We start from the raw sequence: 25,382 nt of genomic DNA, 5'->3' as shown, positions 1-25,382 counted from the left end.
CATCCTCTCCCAATCCCCTCTCCTCCCCCTTCATCCTCTCTTCCCATCAGATTGGATTCCTGGCAGCAGAGGGAGTCAACTTTTCCTTGTGCGTGTTACAGGCTTTACTATGGTTGTAATTGTTCACCCACGCAGAGCCACAGAGATGTCACAGGCTGAGCTGCCAAAAAAAGGAGAACTGTCTAAGCACAAATCCAGCCTTTGTCAGATTCAACATCACTCTTATTGTGCACCCTGCTTTGTTGCATGGATGAATAGTTATGTAATGTATCATTTATAATTAACAGATACAGATTTTTTTTATGCTGCCAGAATGGCTTGTTCACATAAAAGTGGCTGCCAAGATCACATATATATATATAGAGAGAGGTGGCTTAAAGAAACACTGGACAAATCAAAAAATGGTGATTCAATAAGCCCCTATTATAGAGAGAGAAATTAATCTTTGCAAAAGTTCAGCGTTATCTTCCCAGCTGACTGAGCATTATAGAACCAGTCTGATCATCCCACAGCCGTATGGCACGAGGGGTCTTCAGCAGTCATATAAATGTTGACCCTGCCCTGAATGTCCACAGGTATCTACTAGTGAGTCTGTAATGGTTGCTCACTGATGTTCAGTGCCGGAGAAATTATTGAGATATTTTATTATAAGTAAAAGCAGCAATGAAAAAGTAATTTAATAACTCTTCTCCAGCTCAATGGCTCCTCTATAATGTTTTCTTACTATAGACTGCAAAATTTAAAATGGACTCAGTGACATCACCTCACCAGTCACATCAAATGGAAACGCTCAAGTAAAGTACCGCTAAATTGTAGTTAAGTGGTATATTTTTATTTTACCACTGGTCTTGAAAAGACGTATAAATTTTGACTTCTGATGACCGAGAGGCTGGAAGTCCAGATATTGAACCTGTCCAGACCAACAGGTATTTTCTGCATGTCCATTTGACATTTTGTTGCGGTGTAAAGTTTTCGTTCTTTTTAAAATATGAAACTGCTTCCAGCTTTCTGTCTCAGTGTCAGTACGACATAACCTACCTCCACCCCTCCGCCTCCAGAGTTCATCAGCGCAACTCTGTGTGATCCAGCTTCCAGGGCTCAGGAGTCCTGGTCCAGGTCACATCCATCCAGCTCTTCACCTGGAGGCTCAGCTTCAGGTCGAGATCTCTGCAATCACAAAAACAAGACTTTTTTTTAGCGCCATCAGTTCCAAGACTCCATTGGAAGATTTTCATATGCTGGCTATATTATTTTAACATCTTTGGACTGTGAGGAAGTCTGATGAGTTTGTGATCCCATCAAAATGATAATGGGGTCTATAATCATCAAAAACTCAACATTTACTGCAGTGCATTCTATAACAACGTACATTTATTTCATTACTAATATTCTTCATTTTTCCCCTTTATGAAGAACGGACACTGAAGCTAAATGAAGGCACACCTGTGGAGGACAAAGTTAAAGAAAAAACAACATCAAGTGTCCAATAAGACTTTAATGTTTCTGAGAGCAGCTTTAATGATTGTTGTTTTAGATTTTCCATGAAACTCCATTAAACACATTGCTTCTCCTATAGGCCATATGAGTGATATTTGTTTGTTTCTATACTCATATTCAGGGTTTTCCATTACAAATGCAATATAATATTCATAGGTATGTTTTCATGAGTGTATAATCACTTGAATGTAGGAATTGTGTTTTCGTTACCTTAGAATGAGCCAGTTGTTTTTATCTACAGCAGATCCTCTTCTACTTAAGTCTGCCATGTGGAACTGCCATGTTTCTACAGTAGCCCAGAACAGGCAAACCAAACTGGCTGTAGATAGGGTCTTTTTGTTTTTTGTGACTTTACATCCACAGTGTTTTCTCCTACATGCTTGGAAGGCTGAGCTGTATTCAGATGGTTGCCATCTGCCTCTTCACCACTGGATGGCACTAAATCCCACACACTGGTCCTTTAATTGGTCTCCTGCCTGCATGTTGTAACAGAACAATGGACTTCTTTAAAAGATAAATCTGTAAGTGCACATGGAGGTATCTGCAGTATGAGGGACAGAGAGACTTTTCCAGCCAGCAGACTCTATTAGTAACCATGACATGACCTCAGGTCTGTAACCTGAATCGTCCTTACTGAATGAGATTTTTTCTCTCATGTACCTGTGGAGACAGTGAAAGCAGAGGAATGAGAACATGATGTATTGGTTGTCATCTCCGTCTCTGATTCCACTTCATTTACTTTCTAATGGAGTCACGCTTTGATGAATAAGAACTGTGAAGATGGTGGAAGGGTACAATGTTTTAAGTTCCTATTTTTGGACATTTGATTTCTCTGACAGGAATATTCCTCCTAAATCTTTTCACTCCTCCACCACCTCCTCCTCCTCTTGTTTCACTGTCTCGTCACGTCATATTCTACTCACTGATAGTTGCATGTCTGCCGTTTCCCTGGAAACAGAAAGGAGAGGATAAGATGGATTTCTGGGGTGAAACGCCAGCAGAGGGGATTGTGCTTTCCAGTCACTTCACATCGTACATCAAACACAATGAGCGCCGGGTTAACTACAGTGTATCACAGTACTTTTAAATGTTTATCAGCTAATCCAGTTCATGCACAGAGCTAATTACACCTGCTCCCACGCAGAGGAGCATCATGCAGATCACATCATTTACTGCGTATCAGCACTGAGGAAAGCAGAAATGGAATTACACTGGCGGAATTTAAACAGCCGTCCATCTCCATCCTCACCCCACAATTCAGAGCTGTCCCCGGGGGGAGATGAGAGAGGATAGCAAGGCCCCGACAGCAGGCTTCAGGCCCAGTTTTAACAGCTCCCCCCGGAGGCTCGGTCACTCTGCGCCCAGGCAGCTGCTGAGTTATTCCTCTCTGGGTTCACTGAGGGGCTTGTAAAGAAAGCACAAGCCTCTGGACTCTGTCTCAGCCAGCAGCTCAGCCTGGATCCACCGAGCCTGTAACTCCACTTTAATGTCAGTTCAGAAATTCACTTTTATTCTGTTGACTCAGAGCTTTTACTTTATTTTTTTTACAATTGCCTGGCTTTGTGAAACTCTGTCAGAAAAGTGTTGGATACATTTAAAATTGCCTTTTGGCTCATCTGAAAGCAATGCTGCATTTAATGGTTACTGAGAAACTGACATTTGAGAGACAGTTTCAAAGGCTCTGAAGACTCTGCTGTTCAAAAAGTTGATATTCTTTAAATGGCGAGATTGTGTCGCTCCATCCATTTAAGACTGGTCAAAAACAGCTGAACGTGAACCTCTGTTACATTATATTATAATGCTATACTGGTCTGTGCACACATGTTGAAAAAAAAAAAAAAAAGGTCAAATAATAATTTGGCAGAACCCTTTTAACTCTAGGGGAGCCCTAGGGGTCGCAGACATCCTGTTGAAGACCCAGGTATTAGAAAATAGGTGTGTTTGTTTTTGTTGTAACACTAAAAAAGAAAAGACAAAAAATGAAGAGATACAGTGACAATAACCCTGTGCTCACTAATAAACCTCACCAGTATCCAATCAAAATACACACAATTCATACAAAGTCTTTAAAACTGGATTTGATGGATCTTCTGTTATTGTTTGTATTATTTGTTTGATGCCAGATGATATCAGTGTTACTCTGTATTTTAAATCATCGAATAAAATCAATCAAACATAACTTATCACAATGTTCACATTCAGTACATTTTTCCAAATGCACACTGTGTCTTCATCTGAGCAGAGCCTGGAAACTGTAACCTGTACAATGGAAGAATGTGACACACTCTATAAAGTTGAAGCACTTAAAGCTGTGTGCACTAGTTAGACTGCAGAGGAGACTGCACGTGTAGAGAAAAGAGCTGAGATTGGTCGGGACTGTTTAATCCAGAATCTCCCTCCTGCATGAGCAAATAGTTAGAGGCCAGGCCGGGAGAGTAATCAGGAAGTGTGTATGTGTGCGTCGGTGGGGGTGTTGTTACCTCTGAATCCTGCAGGCAGAGACCTGGGGGAAACAAAGTCTTTAAGTCACAGACGCACAGTAACACACAGTAACACACAGTAACAAACAGTAACAAACAGAAACACAGTAACACACAGTAACACAGTAACACACAGTAACACACAGTAACACACAGTAACAAACAGAAACACAGTAACACACAGTAACACACAGTAACACACAGTAACAAACAGAAACACAGTAACACACAGTAACACACAGTAACAAACAGTAACACACAGTAACACACAGTAACAAACAGAAACACACAGTAACACACAGAAACACAGAAACACACAGTAACACAGTAACACAGTAACACACAGTAACAAACAGAAACACAGTAACACACAGTAACACACAGTAACAAACAGTAACACACAGTAACACACAGTAACAAACAGAAACACACAGTAACACAGTAACACACAGTAACACACAGTAACAAACAGAAACACACAGTAACACACAGTAACACACAGTAACACAGTAACACACAGTAACACACAGAAACACACAGTAACACACAGTAACACACAGTAACACACAGTAACAAACAGTAACAAACAGAAACACACAGTAACACACAGTAACACACAGTAACACACAGTAACAAACAGAAACACACAGTAATACACAGTGGATCGTACTCTGACTGCAGGGAGACAGATAGTCCTTTAAAACGAGCCCGTCACTGTGAGTCCAACGACTGCCTCGTTACGTTGCTTCTGGAAACAGACGATTATTAATTTTTGAATTATAATTGGTTAAATTAATTTAGCTTGTTTGCAAGCTAAGGCCGCTGCTGGCTGTCCCACAGTCTGCTTCTCCTCCCAACAAAAGGGATTAAAGTGTTTTGTCTTCGGAGTTTCTATAAAAAATGAATCAAAGTAAGGATTAATAACCTGTGAGTCTTCTGGACCAAATACTGGGGAATTTGCATGTTTTTGCCCATTTATCAAATCTGTGCACCATTTTACAAACCAAGCTACAATATAGTGTGTATGTGAATGTATTGTCTTTCTCACCTTCCAGGCAGCCGGTGGCTTCAATTCACCTCTTATAAATTTTTAAAAAAACCCCCAAAAAAAAAAAAAAAAAAAATAAAAAAAAAAAAATATTACTTCCCTTTTTTGGCCCTTCTGCCACCAGCTGGCCAAACTGAAAGTCTATTGGTTTTCAGTATTGAGTGATGCCTCACTACATTTTCTCCTGCAAACAACCTGTTTCACCAGGAAATACGGACATAAATATGCGATTTTATTCTATCTTTATTAAAAAGTTACTCAATGCACAAAACAAACAGACAATATTTTGGAAGACTAAACGTTGTGCTGACAGTTGATTACACAACTCAAGTAAGTTTCCAGATTGATTTTCATATGCTATAAATGAAACCTATGTCTGACGCTCCAGGGACACAGAATGAACCGGCTGAAACCAAATATAGACGGCGGTGGTCAAGCAATATAGTAAATATACATGATTTGAAGTTAAAATAGCAAGTTCACCGTAATTAGCCAATTAGTTTCCAGCTATGCTAATCTTTTTGGTTTTATTTGTGCACAGTGGTGGTGCACTGAATTTGGTTGCATTGCAATTTTGTTTATCAGGTCAGGGCTGCCCAGCCTGGAGCCTTGTCATATTACCCCCTCATTAGAGTGGAAGTGAAATAACATATCAGCATGTAACCCGTTGGAAGCTCAGCACTCTTCCTTCCTCACGCTGGATTCTCTCTGGGCCTGTTTGGAGCCATTTTCCCTGCACTGTATGTTGCAGGAATAAAAATGTATGCATGATTCAACATCTATTCACACACTGGGACAGCATACAGCTTTGTATGTTCACACGTCATTAGGAAGTTGTCTGCAAAACTCTGGTGTGCTAATCCACCGCGCTAATGTACGTCTGTTAAATGTGACGTAACGGCTCTTTATGGAGTCAATTTCAATTAGGCTCCGAGGCTTGTTGGACGAGTCCTTCAACACTTCAACAATTCAGGGATCTTAATGGGATTAATTACACTTTTCTTCATGCCAAAGACCCTTTTCAAAAGGGCAGCGAGACAGACAGGAATGGAGAGATTTGGGTTTTTAATCCTCTGTCCTGCAGTGAAGTGGAGCAGACACACTGTATTATCAGTCAGCGCTCCAGAAGAGAATATCGAACCTTCAGATCAATAGCGTCAGAGTCATTTTACTTGAAGGTTTCAGCAAAGTGTTTCCCAACAAAACAACGCTCAATAAAAGGCTAGGGTCACACACAGGCACACTGTAGTGGACTATGTACACAAACAAGCTCACTTCAAATTTACACATTTGCATAATTGTTCAGAATGCCAGCAATGAAATCCTCTGTGGTAACACGGAGAACTGTCTCCTTCCTCAGGCCAAAGAAAGCATGAAAGAAACAGTGCATAAGCCAAACCCCAACCAGAAGGGAAAACTCCACTAGATAGAAGTGTCAGCAGGGGCCAAATTTAGTCAAGGCAAATGTTACATTCACATTTCCTCTTTAGAAGGGATTATAATAAATGTATGCGTGTCTGTATTCACTCTTCAGGGCCAAACAAAGCATGTGTGATTTTGGCACCTGGCTGCAGAAATTTGCTCCCTTTCTGCTGCAAGAGCATTATTAGTGAGGTCCAGTGCTTGGGTGATGAGGTCTGGCCCGCAGTTAATCCCAAAGGTGTTCTATGAAGTTGAGCCAGCCAAGTCTCACACCAAACAAGGACATGGGGACATTGCAATGAATGGGAAACAGTACGCTCTCAACCTTTTGGCAACAGACTGTATTTGTGCCTTTCCTGTTTCAACATGGCAATGTCCAACAAGGTCTCACTGCAAGTCTTCATACACTGCTACTTAAACATTATTGTGCCTAAACTTAACCAAACTGCAACCGTTTTATAACATTAGGCTTTATTTTAAAAATCAAACTGCACGTTGCCACTGACCAAGCGGCAGTATCTGACTTATTTTGGGGATTGACGGATTTTTGAACATTGTTGTGTTGAAACAAGAAAGGAACAAACACAAACTGTTGGCAAAAAGTTGGAACAAGTTGGATTCACTGAAACTAAGAGGCCAAGACCAAAAGTACACCAAGGTCTGTCCACAAACTTTTGGCAACGTAGTGTATATAAAACTAACTCTGCACATGAATAATACAGTATCAAAGAGATCCCACAAAAATCAACACCTAAAACAACCCTCTGGGACAGTGGTTTTCAAATACAATTTGTTCAAAGAATCCAAAAGCACAATGAAGTCTGTGGATTATCCAGAGCAATGAGGATAACGTTTCTGAAAAGACAAGTTCAAACATTCAAATGTACAAAAATAAAACCAAACTTTATTTGTTGTTATTTCGAAATGATGCCTTAAACCTACCGTATTCTTCACAATGTACTTGCAGCCATTCCCATCTGCAGAGTCTCTTCAATATACAACATATAAAACATATTTAAACTCTACTGCAGCTCTGGATTTACAGAGTCTGATAGAAGTGAAGAAGGCAGACTGTTAGCGGCCTGCGGGGCAGTGGGGCTGTGTTCAGGCAGCCTGGCTGGGTAGGAATTCTGATTTCATATACTCTGGATCAATACACAGCAGGAATCAACCTCAGAGCATCTGAGGCTCTAACAGGCCTGTAGACGTTTGTTGTTCTATAAATAATGTCCCTAAGGAACACATTTGTGCACAAACGTTAGGAAAGAAACCCTCACAAATATAAAACCCGGCTTTATGGGTTGTGCTGAGCTGAAGGCATTGTCTTCTCTGGTGTGATCACTGATCTATACACGACTGCCCAGAATACTTTCACTGCTCATACGTTATTTAACACACATGTAGCACACACAACTGAGTTATATAACTGTGAAGGCTTCCTCTGCAGAGCCCCATTTCTATCTGCCAGCTCTCTGCCCTGCAGCACTTGTATGTGTGTGTGTGGAGAACAGGGAACAAACCTGATTACCTGCCTGTTGTGATGCTGGCAGGGAGCAGGACCCGTCATGGCGGTGATCCTGTGAGTGGAAGACGCTCCTCTGCCTCGCCTTTGAAGGGTAGCTGCAGATGTTAAGGGCCAGATATAATAACTGTGTGTGACGACAGCATTAAGGAACAGTGCTCTGCATCTTGAACAAGCACATGTCCAACATGTCTGAGGAACCTAACGTGTCCTGAATAACATATCCAGTGTGTTCAGTTACTGAATACAAATTATTGCTTCAAAATCAAACATTGAACATTTTGTATTTTATACTGAGAAATAGATGCAGCAACAAAGATTTTTTTTTTTCTCTTTAATCATCTCAAAACATTTTCAATGAAACTAAACTGAATTCTGCACATTCAGCATTTACAGTTGATCAAATCAAATAACACACAATGTCTTCAGTAATTATTTGTTAATGTTTCAGTGTTGAAAACCTTTGTTGTTTTCAGCAGGGTTGTTAGCAGCCCTCTGGCAGTCCCTGGGTTGATATTACATCTTAATATTCTTAGTATTTCCATAGTGATTTCTATCCTAGAAGTCATTTTCATGATTCTAGCTTCACATTCGAGAGGTTAAATGAGAGAAGACACCAGAGAAATACATGATGCAGTCCTTTCTTCTTCTTTTTCAAACACTTTCAGGCTGCAGTTGGAAATTTTTATACAAATATTTTGTAAAATGTTTCTAAAAACTATAAAATGTAGCTGTCAAGATTTCATGTTGGACAAGAGTGTACAGCGATGCTAGCAACTGTTTAGTGGATATAATGTTTAGCATGTTCACTATCTTAGTAGGTGTGTTAATAGAAAGAGCCCTAACCCTGGAGCCATGACTTTAAACAACAATTAGCATTTCGTATAGAGAGAGATAGATGTAGATACAATAATAGAGTATGTGAATGGATAAAATGAAACTTGAGGCTCTGATGGTGTGATTTGGTGTCTCTGTGTGTGACTGTGAGACTCTGGGGCCCTGGCAGAAGTGCAGTGTGGCCGGCTCAGGCTGGGACTTTAGTTTCCTACAAAGCTCTAAGCCATTTACTTGACAGCTAACCTTGAGCGAGGAAGCCAAACATGCTTCATTGAAATAACGATGGCTGGCAAGAGAAAGAACTAAGTGAAAGTACACATTATCTGTCTCCTTGCCTCAAATGTATGTAAAAATAACAGCTCTCTGTGAAGTGGCTGTACGATAGCTGTCACCGGTTATTTCTGAAATCTTGCAGCACTAATGGATTCAGGAATGACTTGTAGAACTCACACAACAGTTTCCAGTGCAGAAATATCACTGATAAACTTTTGAAGCGGCGTGCCAAGGCTGGCCTGCAGTTCAACCCCCACTAAAGGGTGGCTGTCCTCCAGTTCAACCCAATCAGCAGGCCTAAATGCGGGTCTTGTCCCAGTACATCTGGAGCGATGTGTCCTGTCTGCAGCAGCAGGAGCCAAGGCTTTGACGGAGAATGGCTCCACCGGGGAGAGCCAGACAGGTGCAAGGCCACTGGTGGCTACATCCTTCCCGTATATAAGAGACGGAGAGAGGGGGAGGGTCAGCTGTACCAGGAAACCTTGAATCTGGTGAGTAGTGCTGGACAGGATATGTTGGTAGATGGGATGGACCTGGTGACTGGTCTGTAACTGCTAATGATTTCCTATATTTTTCAGTGTCTTCGATTGATGTTAGACCCTCTTTTCTCTTGCCGTCATGGTGCTAATGTTAATGTGGTTCCAGTTCTCTGCAGAACTCGTAGACTGAGGGCAGAATGGTCTTGTATGATCTATAGTGTGCCTTTATAACCTCCAGCCAATGAGAAAAAGCACAAATTCATCCTGATAAGAGAGTTCTTGAAGTGCAAATGATGGTGTGATATTGGAGGGGAGAGTAGAGTAGAAGAGGAATGATGAAACAACCAGCGGATGTGCAGCAATACTCTGCTTTATGTTTCCCCCTCTGCTCCATCCTGCATGCTGTTTGCTCAACTAATTCACTACAATCTGTACATGCTAATGCTAACCTGCAGTCCCTCAAAACCCCCATTACTGGACTCACATACTGGCATGACGTGTCCTCTGAGATCAGCGCTGACAGACATTATTAAGACGGCGACCCAAAATATCCGTGACCTACCCCAGCGTGAGTAACCCAGCTCTGACTAACAGACACTTAACTGAGTAATTAAGGTTGTATTGATTTGGAGAGGGGCAACGTTTGGTGATGATTAACACGCCTCTGAGTCTGCCAAGAAATGAAAAAAAAGAACAGCAGACGCTTGTTGGAGATTCAGTCGAAATGAAGAGGTAGATATAGGAGACACACACGCGCACGCACACACACACATACACACACGCGCACACACACCCCTCTCTTCTTTTTTTTGGGGGGTTGTTGGGGTTGGTGGGGGGGGGGGGGGGGGGGGGGGGGGGGGGAAATGCCAGTTGAATGTTAGATGGAGAAGGAAGTACTCAGCTTCATTCAAGCCGATGTATCTCGTGTTTGTGTTTGAACTGATCTCAGGTCAGCTGGAAAAGAAAAAATAGGAGGACAAAAGAGTCTTTAAGAGTTTTATTCATACTGCCCAAGAAAATCAACAATCTGAGAAGGCTTTACGATCTGTACAACATATCACAGCCTCTATTGTTTGACCTTTGATTCAGAGAAAGTAAAGGGGGAGAGAGATTAGGAATAAAAGAAGGAAAGAACAAAATAAAAGGTGGGAAACAAATAAAAGAAGGAAACCAGAATAAAAGAATTGAAGAAAGAAGGGAAAATAAAGCAGAGGAAAGTAAATAAATTCACTTCATTCAGCAGTTGCCAGGCAACCACTGCTCTCATAACCTCTCCATTAAACTCTGAGTTGTTATTTACAACTGACAGGACTCTTGATGCTAAGCTAGGCTAACCCGCTGCTGGCAGTGGCCTTGTGTTAATAAGAGCATCAACTGACTCTCTGCTAGAAACAGTTCCCAACTATTTTTTTAATATTAATAATGCATTAATGTAAATGATGGAAAGTGACTTGTAGACTTGTAGATAAATGTATGGGTGTAAAAAAGATTTCCTGTTGAAGTTTAGTTTGAGAAAATGTGAATATTAAATGTATCAGTTATTAAAATTGTACAAAGCTACAGAAATGAAAGATCACCTCCAAAAAAGAGAAATAATGTCTATGTTTGTTCCACAATAACATAATAAGTGTAATTTCAACTTTAAAATCCATAAAAAAGCATCTTCTCCTTCTGCCTCAACACATCTATGAATATATACAATATAATAGACGTCTCCTCCTTCACTGTAAAGTCCATTCTCAGTGTCTGTGCACTGCTGGATCTCACTGGACAAGTTGGACTGCACCAGGACTGACCTCCAAACTATTTGTGATGTCTCCCTTAAAATCAGATGTTCAATGAGAAACTTTCCACTTTCAGCAGATGAATGTGAGAACATCCTCCTAGTGTCAGACACCATTCAAACATCACACTGCAGGGACAAGAAGAAACTCTGATATCTGAGTGGAGGGGGGCTTTAATTAATCTTGTTTGTTTTATTGAACTGTTGAAGTTGAGTTTATCCCCGTCCTGACCTCCAGAACCCCGCTGTACAACATGGAGGGGGACTTTCGGCCGCAGGTGAAGAAGGTGGCGGTGGCCATGGGTGCTTCGCTCACAGACCAGGACATCGACCACATGCCACGGGGGCTGACAACACATGGTGACACTCTGTGTGTGTGCGTGTGTGTGTGTGCAGTCATTAATTTAAAGTGGCAGGTGTGATGAATGAGGAGGCGTTCACGTGTGAGTCATGACGATGATTTCACTGTCTGATGTCATCTTTTGTGATTGTCTGCAGAGAACTTCAACTACAGCCGGTTTCTGGAGCACATGAGGCAGTTCAAGACCTCCGAGCAACGAGAGGAGGCCATCAAGAAGGCCTTCACGATGCTCGACAGAGACGGCAGCGGCTACATAGAGTGGAACGAGATCAAGTATGAGCCCTATATTTGTTTAAAGCAGGGTTTCTCAAATGGGGGTATGCGTACCCCTAGGGGTACTTTAGGGTACCGCAGAGGGAACTTGACTTTAAAAATGTTAATTAAAAATATCGGTCATGCATAATTCCTAAAACAATAAATCAAAAATGTAAATACAGGTTCAATAAAAACCACATTTTATATTCAATAATCCTATTTTCATTGCAAACGTCTCACTAAATGCAACTTCAAATGCACAACAAATCCAATTAAAGGGTCAACATTTTAATTTAATAGTCCAAAAACAGCAGTCACTGAATAACAAACTTTACTTAAACAGGAGGAAATAGGGATTTTGTTGGGGACTATTTTAAGCTGTGAATTAGGCTGCAGTAACACACTATTGTATGTGGGCTTTACTACAGTGTGTGTGTTCATGGTACTGAAGGAACATCTCACCCAGTGCAACAGTGTGGGTGAGGTGTTTCTAACAGTTTCTGGACAACAATGGAGCTCTATGGCACAGAGGAAGAAGATGTATCAGAGTCTGATACACACACAGTGCTTGTTCGTGGATAAACTCACCGTTGGTTTGATTATTAGTCAATGACAAAGATATGTCCACCCTTTCCCTTAAATGTCTGTTTCTACCAAACAAACAGCTGCCAGGGCTCCTCCTGCCTCTGGAAACTCCTTATTTTTAAGATTCAGTCATTAATTCGTGACATAGAGTCAAAAATCCAACCAAAGACAAGTAACAGAAAGAGCTGATAGAGATTTCTCTCCTCACAGGTACATTCTGTCGACTGTACCGACTGCAACCCCGTCGGCTCCTCTCTCCGACGAGGAGGCCGAGGCAATGATCCAGGCTGTCGACACTGATGGAGACGGACGCATCGACTACACAGGTTAAGCCCTTTATTTTACATTTGACTCTCTCTGCTGCACTGGCCTACAGTCACCACTAAGGGTCAGCAGTTAGTAGCTCTTCAAGGAGAAAAAATGGTCACTCACTCCAGGCTGAATGAAAACATGTCAGCTGATATTTAAAAGACTGCAATAACCCTGTACGCTCGGAGGATCTGTGATCATAATGTCAACACACTGCAGCTGGTTTGGAGTTATTGAAATAGAGCATACTTCTTATCACAGAGAGCAAGAAGCCAAAATTGACTTTGGAGAATCCAGCGTTGTTAAGACCCTAATGCAGCCCCTAACCCAGCGGTCCCCAAAACTAGGGGTCGCCAAAGCTTTATGGGGGGTTCGAGGCTGCCTTGATCTTAAAGCGTGCTAGAAAACTTAAACTTATACACAGTGGGCCTATAGCTCAGTATTTAGTTCACTTCTGAGAAGAAAAGTAAATGTAATGTAAACTGTCTAATAGCAGTCTCTATGATTGTTAAAAAATGATGAATTGATGAAGTTCCCTCCACAGGAAATAATCTGCTCAGAATGAATACAAATGTCTGGTTTTACACAAACTTCCTGCAGTTACTGAGTTCACTGTTTGAGTTCATTGTAAAGTTTTTAATATAATATGAAATATCCATAAAATATGTCACTGAGTCAGTTTACTGAATGATAGAAAATGGGCCCCTTAAGGAAAAAGGTTGGGAACCAGTGTCCGACCAATAACACTCACATCTGGCTCTGTGTCTCTCTCTACGTCTCAGAGTTCTCAGACATGGTGAAGATGGAGAAGAAACCGAGGAAATAGAGGACACGTGATCAATCTGAGTCTCACAGCAGAGTGAAAGACAGGAGGAGAGGAAGTCGGACACACACACACCAGATCTGCCCTCCCTAAAGAGCGCTCTCCCTCCTCTGTTATCATTCGCTAAAAAAAGGGAAAAAAACAGGATTGGGGAAACGTGGGTTTGTTCAAGTCGTTAAAAACATGTTTATGACTTACTGCCTTGTGTCCTAAACTACGGACAGTCTGTCTGCTAGCTTTGGGTCACCTGACATCTATCACTGTGGGTGGGACTCCCCAGGAATGGGTGATTGTCATGTGTGAGACTTTACTGGGTATATATGTTGAACTGTTTGCCTGTGGACACAAATAAAAAAGAGACTAGGTTACATAAGCTAATTAATTGGATTTGGCACTCTAATAAACACCACATTACACATCTCCAGGAACCTTCCTAGGACTTCCTAAACTAAAGGATTACTCATGTTGATAAATCTGTTTATGTTGGTTTTTAAAATAAAGGTATATATACAGGTCTCCCTTTCTAACTATTACACTTTTGGAAAACACAATCCATAATTTCTGATGACTGGATCACTTAGTTTGAATATGTATTGATTAGACAGATATATAGAACAGATATATTCCTCGATGTGCAGTGTCTTGGGTTTCTTTTTGTTCCCTCCATCACAGACCTACAGTATGTTGTCAGTGGTGTTAATACAATAAAGGTTTATTGGGTTTTTTGAAAACACTTTTTCTTCCCTCATTTACAAACACTGATAAAGAAATCATTTCAAAAAACTTTGTTTCAATAACTTGAAATGTCTCTGAAAACTCTTTTATACAATATCTTGAGACGTAAACGTTGTTGATGTCTTTTTGATACTTGCTTTGTTTCAAGATTGAATACTTAAATGTGTTACACATTAGGGATTCGCCTCAGTGTGCTCATGAGAGAACAGCAACCGCAGCCCAACAGTCCAAACACAGTAAGAAAGTAGAAAAAGCCCACTCCATAAAACCTTACACACATCTGTGGATGCAGGAGATCCAGTGTTCTACGTTGTAGTGATGACCCGCTTGTTGGTTACAAGCAATGCAGTGTACATTTAAAAAGTCTTTACACATATTTCTGGAGCCACTCATTGTTTCTGTACTGCTGCACTTGTTTTGTTTTTCAGTCTCTCCAGGAAGTTGCAATCACAACAACACAAATTCAACCAATCCCTGTGAATTCTGAGTGACCTCGCAATTTTGTCCAATCACCGTAGTTTCACCAATCAACCACAGCGTAAAATGTTGAGCCAGTAGCAATTTTATTCTCACTGGAACAAGGTGCAATTTTCATTTTCTGCCACAATTTCATTGCACAGAAATGATTAAAACGTCTCAAGAATAGCATTTTCTTTTCTTCTGCTAAATCCTGGAGCGATTTGTTTTTTTTTTACTTGAGGAAAAAAAGTGTAGAAAACAAGTGCCTTTTGTTTTTTTGCCTCAGCCCTTTTAAACACAGAAAAACATTCATTTTATTTTGCAGGTATTAAAAATGTCTTGAAGATTTCATATCTCCATGTTATCAACATACAGCTGATCTCCAACCACCAGGGCCCCCAGGAGGACACCAGGAGACGAGGCGCACGTGTGGTTTTCTTGAGATACTGAGTAGTGGTTGAAATGAGGTGGGCATTAACCTTTTTTTTAGAAATATTTACCTACAGAAATAAGTACGCAACAGAGGAAGGTTTGTTTTTAACACAACCTGTTACGCACATTGCATTTCCAGCTCTATATTCTTAGTCTGAGCAAAAACATCCTTATTTATCATATACTGGCTCTCCGTGCTGAGTTCATTCTCGCCGTCACTTTAAGCCACCGCCCGGATCCTGCTGAGGAGCTGAACATAATGCATCCATGGGCAGCATTGTCTAACGTTACAGCCAGGGGCGGACAGGCCATCTGTGTGACCTGGACAATCACAGAACGGCCGGTACTCCAGGACGGCCGGCGGCCCACCACCCGCCACGCAGTCATCACGTTTTTTTCCCCCTGCTAATCTACTGCTTCACACTCCAGTACGGTAGGAGGCAGCAATGCACCTTTAAGTTGGATGCCAGCTGCCCCGGCCGTGCCCGCCAATTAAGGAGAAGAAGAAGATGAAGTAGCAGCAGCAAAGACGTTCAAGACCATAGAAACAATATGGATAACGCCGGTAAAAAACGGAAAGGGCGGGGCTGAGAAGGCGAGGGGGGGAAAAATGCGACATTTAGAGAGTGAAGCCACTAAACGTGAGATGAGCTGGTTCCACAGACAGATACAGGGCACGTAAGTATGGAACATGAGAGCGGATGGGCTGATGTTAGGAAATGTTATTCAGGTTGCTACATTTTTATCTACCCAGGTTGTGTTGCTCAGTACAATGCAAAAATTAAAATGAAATAATGATTATAGTAGTTAAAAACAGCTAAACTTAAACATTTTAGCTGTAAAATGCCACATGCAGTGATAGCTAATGTTAAGAAATATGTTGTGCTTTTACTTTTTAAAGTTTTGGTAAGGTTACAGTTAATGCTTACAAACTCTGAAGACTTTGAATACAGAAGTTAAATTTGTAATGGTGTATTTTCATTAAAATGTGGTATTATTATTTGTGCGGTAAGATTCATTACTGCATAAATTAATTAAGATTATTAAGTAATAAATTCATTTTAAGATAGCATGGAATAGATTATTATTTTAATTCATTAATTTATTTTTAATATTAATATATTATTGTGACACTCATGCCAGGCGTTATTGTTGGGTTTCCGCTGGCGGACTGCTTTGGGCCGGGCCTAGTCAAAGTCCAGGGCCGTTTTTTAGTCCCAGTCCGTCCCTGGTTACAGCTCTAGTGTTACATCTGAGAGCTTCGGACCGCCGGGAGTGCAGGTGCCTCGCGCTCAAAGTCCGTTAACAGCAGTTACCAAACTCAAAGCAGAGAGTTCAATTCCACGTAACTTACAGGAGACTCCTTATATTCAACCTCTTCCAACCATTTCCAGTCTTCAGTTTCAGGTCACAATCTGAAAGGTTCTTGCCAAACAGAGTGTGACACCTTGTCATCAGTGTTTGGTTGCGAATGATTATCTGGATCCAGGTTCCTGACAGGTTCTGATCCTCCACAGTCCTCTCCATCAGCCTGTTTTTATCTGCCGTGCTGAGCTGCTGGCTGGAGGCTCTGTCTCTCTGTTGTCCTCAGTTTGGCTTTGATGACACCGGGAAGACTCATGTTCACAGGCACAGTGGGAACCTGCCTGGAGCACAGCAGCAGCTATTCACGTCATCTGGAAAAAGATGTTGGAAACGTTGCAGAGTCCGAATTCTGAGCTTTTTGCTCACAGGAATTACTTCTATGGCCAAAATCCACCGGGCGCGGCCTAGAAGCGTCCGCTCCGCTCTGCAGAGAATGCGCTACTGGTCTATTTTCGACGGAAGCCGCGCCCCGACCGCATCAGGCAGCACAGAGCAGATCGCTTTAGCAGGAAGTCAGGCACAGAAACGGCATAGAAAATCTGAACAATTTTCAAAATAAAATACCTCGTGCAGACTCTCGATCAAATTGCATCGACACTGTGGCACCAGGCCGGAAGTCAGTGAGTCAGTCAGTCAGAGGAGATTTGACACCATGGACGACGAGAAGTTCACGTTGGAAGTGGAGGAACACATCGTATGGTGTCCTTTGTAGGACAAAATACACAAGTCAAGAACGTCGGGCAGGCAAGGCCCTCTGTGGGATTTAAAGACGAGAGGATCACAGAGCTACCAGCCGTGCCCGGTGGTACTTCGGGTTTACATATTTCCCATTATTTGACACTTTTTTTATGTTTAAGATGAAGACCTAACCCCGTAACATTGTAAGACAGAAGCTAATAAATCACCTTTAAAATAAACACAAAAGACAAAAACTAAATACATAAAAAACAATAAGAGGAAAAAAGTGCTGTGGTTGACCACATGTAATCAGTCTTTCACAAGGAACCCTAGAACAGATTTTACCTCGAGTGGACATTCATGTGTAGCTTCAGATGTACCTGCTGGTTAAACCTTTTGTCACAAACATCACAGCCATACGGTTTCTCTCCTGTGTGGATTTTCATGTGTGTCTTAAGATGTGACTGCTGGTTAAACCTTTTCCCACAGTTATCACAACCAAATGGTTTCTCCCCTGTGTGGATTTTCATGTGAGTCTTAAGATTTGTCTTCTGGTTAAAGCTTTTACCGCACACGCCGCAGCCAAATGGTTTCTCTCCTGTGTGGACTCTAATGTGTGCCTTCAGATTCTGCTGCTCTGTAAATCTTTTCCCACAAACATCACAGCCAAAGGGTTTCTCTCCGGTGTGGACTCTCATGTGTGCCTTCACCTTTACTAGTTCTATAAATGTTTTCCCACAAACATCACAACCAAACGGTTTCTTTCCCGTGTGGTTTCTCATGTGTCTCGTAAGCTTTGACTGGTGGCCAAAATCTTTCCTACAAAGATCACAGCCAAATGGTTTCTCTCCTTTGTGGCCCTTTTGTTGCACTTCACATGTTTCGTCAGAAGACTCTTTTCCTAAAGGACAGACGTTGCCACATTCAAGACAACTAAAGGAATTGTTTCCATCGTTAGATTCCACATCACTTACAGGGGCTTCCTCGTGTTTCCATGATTTTACACCTGACTTAGATGCCCTGGTGTTCTTCGAATCACTGTCACTGTTTTCAGTCTCAGATCCAGAATCTGACAAAGGTTCTTGCCAACCACCATCACTGACATCAGTCTCTGAAGAGTCTGAAGACGTTTCATCAGTGTGTGTTTGTGGATCATCATCTGGATCTACGGTCCTGGCAGGTTCTGATATTCCACACTCCCCTCCATCAGTTTCTGCTTTTATCTCTGTTGCTGAGCTGCTGTCAGGAGGCTCGGCTTTTATGTTGTCCCCAGTTTGATGAAGCTGTGAAGACCACGGTTCATCTTCATCATTTTCACTCTTCACAGAAACACCAGGTAATGGGAAACTGGAGTTGTTAGCCTCCCCCAACCCATTAATCTGCTCTCCCTCCAGACTGATCCCGAGTTCCTCCTGTTCCTCTTTTATGTGTAGAGGCTCTGGGTCCAGGCGGGGGCTCAAGTCAGGAGACTTCTTTTCACCAATCAACACCTGCTGGACATCTCCAGGTAACACTGAAAAACACACAAGAACATTAATAATCAATAACAGTGCTCCATTATGTTTTTATGCGTTATTCAGCTTTATTGCTGAATGAAGGATTGGATTTGATTTTAAAAAGGACTAAACAAAAATTGTTGAAATGGCCTGGATCATGCAGACGCTGCAGCCAGCTCTCTTTCAAACGTAACAGTTTGTCTTTTAGTCCGTGACCTACACTACTTTATAGTTTTTATACAGTTTTGATAAACTACTGCTATTTCACCAAGAGTGTAAGTTAACATGCTACAGTAAAGACAAACCTATATTTTACTTACTGAACCGTCTGGGGTCATTAGGTTGAAGATTCCACCTTCTGGACATTCCCACTCCACTTGTGATTCTCCTCCTCACAATCCTTGCTTGCAGCTCGGAGATGTAGCCATAGGTTTTTTCAGATTTCAGAGTGTACACGCTGTATCTTCTGCCATTTTTCTTGTACAGCCTTCTGAAACTTTAATTACAAAAATTTCAAACATTCAATAAAAGTTATTCATTATAACAACTGACAACCTTGAGTGAACAACAAAATTAAATTGTACCTGCATACAAAGCAATGATTGTAAAAAAAAAAAAGAAGAATGTTTCAAATGTAAAACATACATCTCGTTGCCTTCCGCTGTTGTCATTGTCGGTCGGTTGCGGTGGAAATTATAGTCCAGAGCAGCAAGCAGAACTCTCGTCTCATAAACTGCAGGACTGAAAGTGTAGTGCTTGCTAGCATACATCAGAATATGATTCTGGAACACCTCAAGGTCTGCAGTCGATCTGATTAAACAAAAAAATACATATAACTCTTGAAATAGGCACAAATAGTCATATTGTAAATCTGTGTGAAACATGTAGCCACACCTCACCTGAAGCGCAGATATTTATGTATATCCTTCAGCCAATGCTTGTTGAGAACGATGTCCACTAAAGCTTTGTGGCACTTGGAGTCTCTCTGGATCCACATCTTTCCACGTGTTTCTTCCATGTGCTCATGTTGGCACCTTCCCATAGCCCAGGTGTGAATGTCACAGACATGGTGAATGATGCCAACCCATAGTTCCTGCAAAAACAGAAGCAGCACTTTAAAAAATATCCTTCATATGGAAACTAATGGACTCTAGACTGGTGACGATGTTGTAATCACACCGGCTGTAACGCCTGTCAATATGACCACATCCATCTTTAAACTCAACCTTCATTTTGATCTCAATTACACACCTGTGCAGTCTTGTGACAGCATCCTGTGACACTGTAACTAAATCTGTCCACAGAAACAAACACCTGCTGGTAGTTCCCTGTACAATAGGTGTCTCCAGGACCACATTGTGCAACACACGCTATAGCAGATGACATTTTTATATTATAAAAATATATAGAAATAATGTGCTTACAAGAAACTGCTGGGTACCGTCAGCTGTTTTACAACACCACCAAAAATGGTTAACGACGTCTTTCAGCCAGAGCCAGAGAGTGGGCTGTCCTTCTTTCTTTGCCGCCTTGTGGAGGGAAATAAAACATAGATAATAATGTAAGACAAGGCTATTCAACTGTTTCCCAAAGAGGGCTGAGAGTATGCAGATTTCCATCCCTACCAAAGAGTAAACCAGATGATTTCACTGACTAAAGCTGTAATATGTAACATTTCCACATTAAAATGCCTATAAACACTAGACCTGTTCTATATGTAGTTGAGTTGTGTACTTACATTTTCTCTACTGTTGTTGTGGTTCTCTGCCAGAAGTTATACATTTATTTTTTATCCAGTGTTAAGCCACATTTTTACTTTTTAGATCTATAATTTTTCACTCTATATTTGAACCGGATGAAGGATTTTAGTCATCGGACGTCTGGATCTTAAGTTATCAGTGAAACGAGCTGAGCTAACGTTAGCAGCAGCTCGGTTTGCGACCCCTCCGGGACGTCCTTTGTTTATCAAACAGCGTCGGACAAACTGCTGCAATGACAGCAATGGTGGTGAAGACAACTCCCATGATGCCATGCTACTTCACAACATCCTCAAACTGTCTTTTGTTATTTCTTTTGATGTGTAATGGCAGAAATTAAACGTTCAACACACCTTTACCAGAGAGCAGGAGCTCATCAGTGAATTCACCTTTTGTTGTCTTTGATTGGAATGAAAACGTAAGTGCTCTCAGCCTTCAGTGGCACATTGTTAAATAACCCTGATGTAATATATAGTCACTTTATGATGAACAAATGAGCAATAACATAAGACACTTATTAAACTTACAGCAGCTATTTTTTTGGCCAGGTTTTTGGCACCGTGCCACATGTCCAGACTGTGATGAATACCAAGGGCCTTGTATCTGCCTTCGTCTGGGTCTGTGAAGAGGGGAATCTTTTAATATTACCACATTATTTCACCTTTTCAGCACATGAATTCATACATTACATCAGGTGAGTACTTACTCATAAGGGCTCCGATCTGGGCATGAGCGTCTGTGCAGATCTCTGCTAGGCTAATTTCTGATGTGAGCTTGTCCACAGTCTGGATAAAACCCTCCTTCTCCATAACGACAGACTTCCAGGACGGCTGCCGCTTTTCTATGGTGGCAACATGAATTATCTCCTTGGTGTCATTCTCCATGCTGGTGTAGCTGCAGTACTGTGCACAATGGCCCGGCGAGTCGTTCATACCACCCGCTGAAAAACAGAAATTACAACTCAATCTGAATTAGCTGCTGACATACAATCACACTGCCACTGCCTAATGTCTTACATTAAATGGTTAAGTTTAAAGATCCCCTCCAAACATGTATTACTACATTAATATAAATAGTCTGCTTGGAAGAATAATGTTTTGTCTGTTTAATTCCACATTAAAATCCTCAAAACCTACAACACACCTACAAGAAGAAAAAACAGATTTGTGAGTTGAGGGGAACTTTAAGCTACGCACCTAGGACCACAACACGTTTCCCTTGAAGGCGACTGAGGGCCTCCGTCCTCCTCTCTTCCCAGAAGTCCTTTACCGTGCCGACACAGTAATTGTTCTGAATGGAGCAGAAGGTGTTCTTGTTCACCATCCCCATGTTCATGAATTTGAACAAGAGGGCAACCTTTGTATAGTTGCTGCCAGACAACAAAATGTTGGTGGACAAAAGAAAATCTCCAGCTTGAACCCCGGCCTTCATGACAGGCTGGGAATTCCACCTCCACAAGCGGTGTCCATTGGGACAGATCTAAAAGTCAAACACAAGTAATAATTGCATTTGGCATGTCCAGCACTAGCTTTCACTAGACTATGATACACTGTGACTGTCGAGACTTACCCATTCCACATTAGTTGCTGTGCCCTTGGAAGAGATGCTGATCTTGAAGGGGGCAACGCAGTCGCACATGGCACCGGTTCTCAAAACGCCCGTACATTTATCAACAGGCAGGATCAGAAATGAAGCCAATTGTCTTAAACACTCCTCATAGACGATTGAAGCTTTGGCACCTATGATGTCATCTTCAGAGCGGACATGCTTTCGGCGTGGGAACATTGGGTCTTGATTGTCAGGCTCATCGCGAGGGTCTTCATGTGCAGGCTGGTCATGCACAGTCTCACCAATCCCAATAACTGGAAGTCGATCAATGGGTGGTGCTTTCTTTAACTCTCCACCCATTCTGTTGAGGCACAGCATGAAGGCGCGAGTAAAAATCAGACAACACACGACAGTAGCAGAGTAAAGACTGACCGATAACACACCGTATGCAGACTGATGGAAGACACTCTTCATCCGAGCTGTCCTCATCCTCCTCCTCTCCATCTTGCTGAAAGTAACGGGAGCCGTCATTTGCCCAATCAATTCTGTAAAGAAAGACATTCAGAAAACAGCAACTTCTCAATGGGAATATAATATTATAGAAATGTTATTAGGAAGTACTACTTACACACTGTTAATGGGGTCATTGAAAACATTTTCCTCCATGTCCTCCTCATCAATCATGCTTGTGTCCTGTAATCTGTAGAAATAAAAACAGCATGAATCCACAACAATCAGCTAAAATATGAGCACTGATTATCTGGCTATCAGGGCTCCTGACAGTGGGGGGAAATATCAGGCAGCAAGTGAACATCATGTCCTCAAAGTTGATTTGTTAGAAGCAGAAAAATGGGCAGCGTGAAGATTTCAGTGACTTAGACTAGATGACTGGGTCAGAGCATCTCTCTCCGCTCTGCTGGTTGATGCTCAAACTGCAGCGAAATGGGTCAAATCCTGGAACTGTGGTTTCTTATTTTTCTGCACAGTGCAGACAAACACGAGGCTAGGTTGCAAGATGTGGATAAATTGGGCATCATGTCGAAAAAATAAACTTAAAAGTGTATTTCAGTCATCTTCCTCTCCATCATCATTCTTATGGAAGTAAAGTCAAATAAATTCTTTAAACAAAGAGAAGAGTAAATGTCATTAGGAGGTACTACTTACACACTGTTAATGGGGTCCTCGAAAACATTTTCCTCCGTGTCCTCCTCGTCCATGCTTGTGTCCTGTAAACTGTAAAAACAAAAATATTACACATAAAATAATTAAAATAATATACATAAAAAAATATATGTATATATTTAACTGTTACCTTTGTTCAAAGCCTGAGAACTCTGTAGCTTCAGTAAAGGCATTCAGGTGATCGTCTCTGTGAAGAACAAACAAACAAACAGTAAACATAAACATATTTACAGCAACTTATTGTTTGTAAACATATTCGGACTCCACATTATTTAAATGCAATGACTCACCTGTCCATGCAACCTGACGCACCCATGCTTGACACTGCTGGAGCTGCTACTTTAAGACGATTATCCTTAATGTGAGCTGATGCTGTGAGACTTCTCTCATAGCTGGAGAAACAACAACAACAACAACAACAACATCATCATCAAGTAAAAAAGTGCTGTGACACAGTCATGTAATACATTCTGTTACATCCTACGATGCTGGGAGGGTTGGCTCACCTGGACAGAAATACATCAGATAAACTGAAAGGTTGATCTTGGGATCTTATCACTGTGTAATCTGTAATCTGTAATCTGTGTATTTAAAACAGCTGGACCTATCTGTGAACACTGGGGATGCAATCCTTCCAGACGGAGGCAGAATCACAAACGTCTACCAACACAGAAGAACACGTTGAAGTTGCACATATTTTCAATTCAATTCATTTTTACTCATTTTGAATTTTATGAACTCCAAACAACTCGTCCGACGTGTTTTCACATGTTGGAAAACGTCCATTTGGTTCGGGCGAGGTGCTGGCAGGAGGAAGAGGAGGAGGAGGAGGAAGAGGAGGAAGAAGACTCATCTGTAATGACCCATAATGATCACAAACTGTGACAGAAATGGACGCGCTGAGGTTTGATAACTATGAGCCGGACAAACAGACTGTGAGGATATCTGACGTCACATGACAGATGACGAAGATGACTCATATATTGATTGGCAGACGGACTATATCAAAACAAAATGATCGAATAAAGAGCGTTAATGAAATAGACAGATATGTTGAGTTGTTTCTTTTTTTACACTGTTGTTGTTTGTACTGTTGTAATGTGTATTGAAGTAGATTTATTGATTTGTTTTTGTCCGTGGTATCCGAGACAACCCTCACTGCAGAACATTTACTGACTCCCGCCCTGCGTTCGTGAATCCAACTGGATTTACAGCCCGTCTTTGGACTGGTTCTGGGCTGCTGCACAAACATGGCGGCTCAAAATGGCGGTCGCCTCGGAAGGAGACCCCGCCGGCGTCTGTAGATAAAAACGGCTCATTGTAAGATAAAGAAAACACAGAGGCTATTACTTCCAGGTGACTGTACACCAGTGGAATCAAACCTACGACTGCACAGTGTATATGAGCCAGGACACGCTGACTTTACCTGTACAGAAGAAAACAGGCAACATCGGCGTCATTCTGAAAACACTTTTCCCTCATCAGCGACTTCCACCTGGGAAAGGCCACACCAATGTTGACCCTTGTTTTTTGCCGTCGCCTGTCCCGGTTTCGTTTCACTTCGTCTTGTTTTCGCTTCTTTGGCGACGAGCACTCGCGCTCGCTGACTTTCTGTTGAGCTAAACAATACGTATGGTCCCCCATTTGTCAAACTTGTGGTTGGGGGTGAAAGTTCTCGCCCCGGTGGACAGTTAGCCCGCAGCTCCCGCAGCTCCCGCACACACGATCCGCTGCATCGCCGCAAACTCCCTCTTCTTCCTTCGTCTTCTTCTACGGATTGTATGGCGGTTGGCAAACAGCGTTGAGGCGCATATCCGCCACCAAGCGGTCAGGAGTGGTGGTGCTGCATTACCTCATTCTGATCATTAAATTAACTTTTATTGTTTATAAAGTTGTTTTTATTTTATTTTATGTTCCAGGCAGATCACTGACCGCTTTTCTTTTAAGTGTTCATTACGTGATGTTATTAAAGGACATTAAAAAACAAATTTTGCTTTGGTGTGATGTTATAGCCTTAGTTTTTAGCTTTTAATCATTGGTTCGTACATTATTTGTC

The 25,382-nt window shown here is 41.7% G+C and overlaps 2 protein-coding genes across 7 annotated transcripts; one reads left to right on the top strand and one right to left on the bottom strand.

Moving 5' to 3' along the window:
• The first annotated feature begins 9,520 nt into the window (after nucleotides 1-9,520).
• On the top strand, nucleotides 9,521-14,407 carry LOC127373014 (parvalbumin-like EF-hand-containing protein). Of its 4 annotated transcripts, none has more exons than XM_051417080.1 (5): nucleotides 9,521-9,570; nucleotides 11,580-11,701; nucleotides 11,840-11,975; nucleotides 12,753-12,868; nucleotides 13,634-14,407. In XM_051417080.1, exons 2-5 carry the CDS (start codon nucleotides 11,596-11,598, stop codon nucleotides 13,675-13,677), a joined length of 402 nt encoding a protein of 133 aa, XP_051273040.1. In that variant the 5' UTR covers nucleotides 9,521-9,570; nucleotides 11,580-11,595; the 3' UTR covers nucleotides 13,678-14,407. The 4 variants fall into 4 exon arrangements, with proteins under 4 accessions (XP_051273040.1, XP_051273037.1, XP_051273038.1 ...); XM_051417077.1 differs by lacking the exon at nucleotides 9,521-9,570 and adding an exon at nucleotides 9,929-10,126 and having other exon boundaries at nucleotides 11,552-11,701; XM_051417078.1 differs by lacking the exon at nucleotides 9,521-9,570 and adding an exon at nucleotides 9,935-10,126.
• Nucleotides 14,366-25,089, bottom strand: LOC127372967 (uncharacterized). Of its 3 annotated transcripts, XM_051416951.1 has the most exons (16): nucleotides 24,753-24,838; nucleotides 23,833-24,624; nucleotides 23,617-23,718; nucleotides 23,457-23,513; nucleotides 23,309-23,377; nucleotides 22,773-22,844; nucleotides 22,588-22,689; nucleotides 22,166-22,505; nucleotides 21,793-22,075; nucleotides 21,303-21,536; nucleotides 21,124-21,215; nucleotides 20,264-20,368; nucleotides 19,739-19,932; nucleotides 19,485-19,649; nucleotides 19,160-19,335; nucleotides 14,366-18,856 (listed from the first exon to the last, which is right to left on the bottom strand). In XM_051416951.1, exons 3-16 carry the CDS (start codon nucleotides 23,640-23,642, stop codon nucleotides 17,685-17,687), a joined length of 3,087 nt encoding a protein of 1,028 aa, XP_051272911.1. In that variant the 5' UTR covers nucleotides 23,643-23,718; nucleotides 23,833-24,624; nucleotides 24,753-24,838; the 3' UTR covers nucleotides 14,366-17,684. The 3 variants fall into 3 exon arrangements, with proteins under 3 accessions (XP_051272911.1, XP_051272908.1, XP_051272909.1); XM_051416948.1 differs by lacking the exon at nucleotides 23,833-24,624 and having other exon boundaries at nucleotides 24,753-25,089; XM_051416949.1 differs by lacking the exon at nucleotides 24,753-24,838 and having other exon boundaries at nucleotides 23,833-24,746.
• Between the last annotated feature and the right edge of the window lie 293 nt (nucleotides 25,090-25,382).

Source organism: Dicentrarchus labrax, unplaced genomic scaffold (assembly GCF_905237075.1).
Source record: "Dicentrarchus labrax unplaced genomic scaffold, dlabrax2021, whole genome shotgun sequence".
NCBI classification, from domain to species: Eukaryota; Metazoa; Chordata; class Actinopteri; family Moronidae; genus Dicentrarchus; species Dicentrarchus labrax.
The sequence above is the reverse complement of the archived record's forward strand: the minus strand, read 5'-3'. Positions and strand labels throughout refer to the sequence as shown.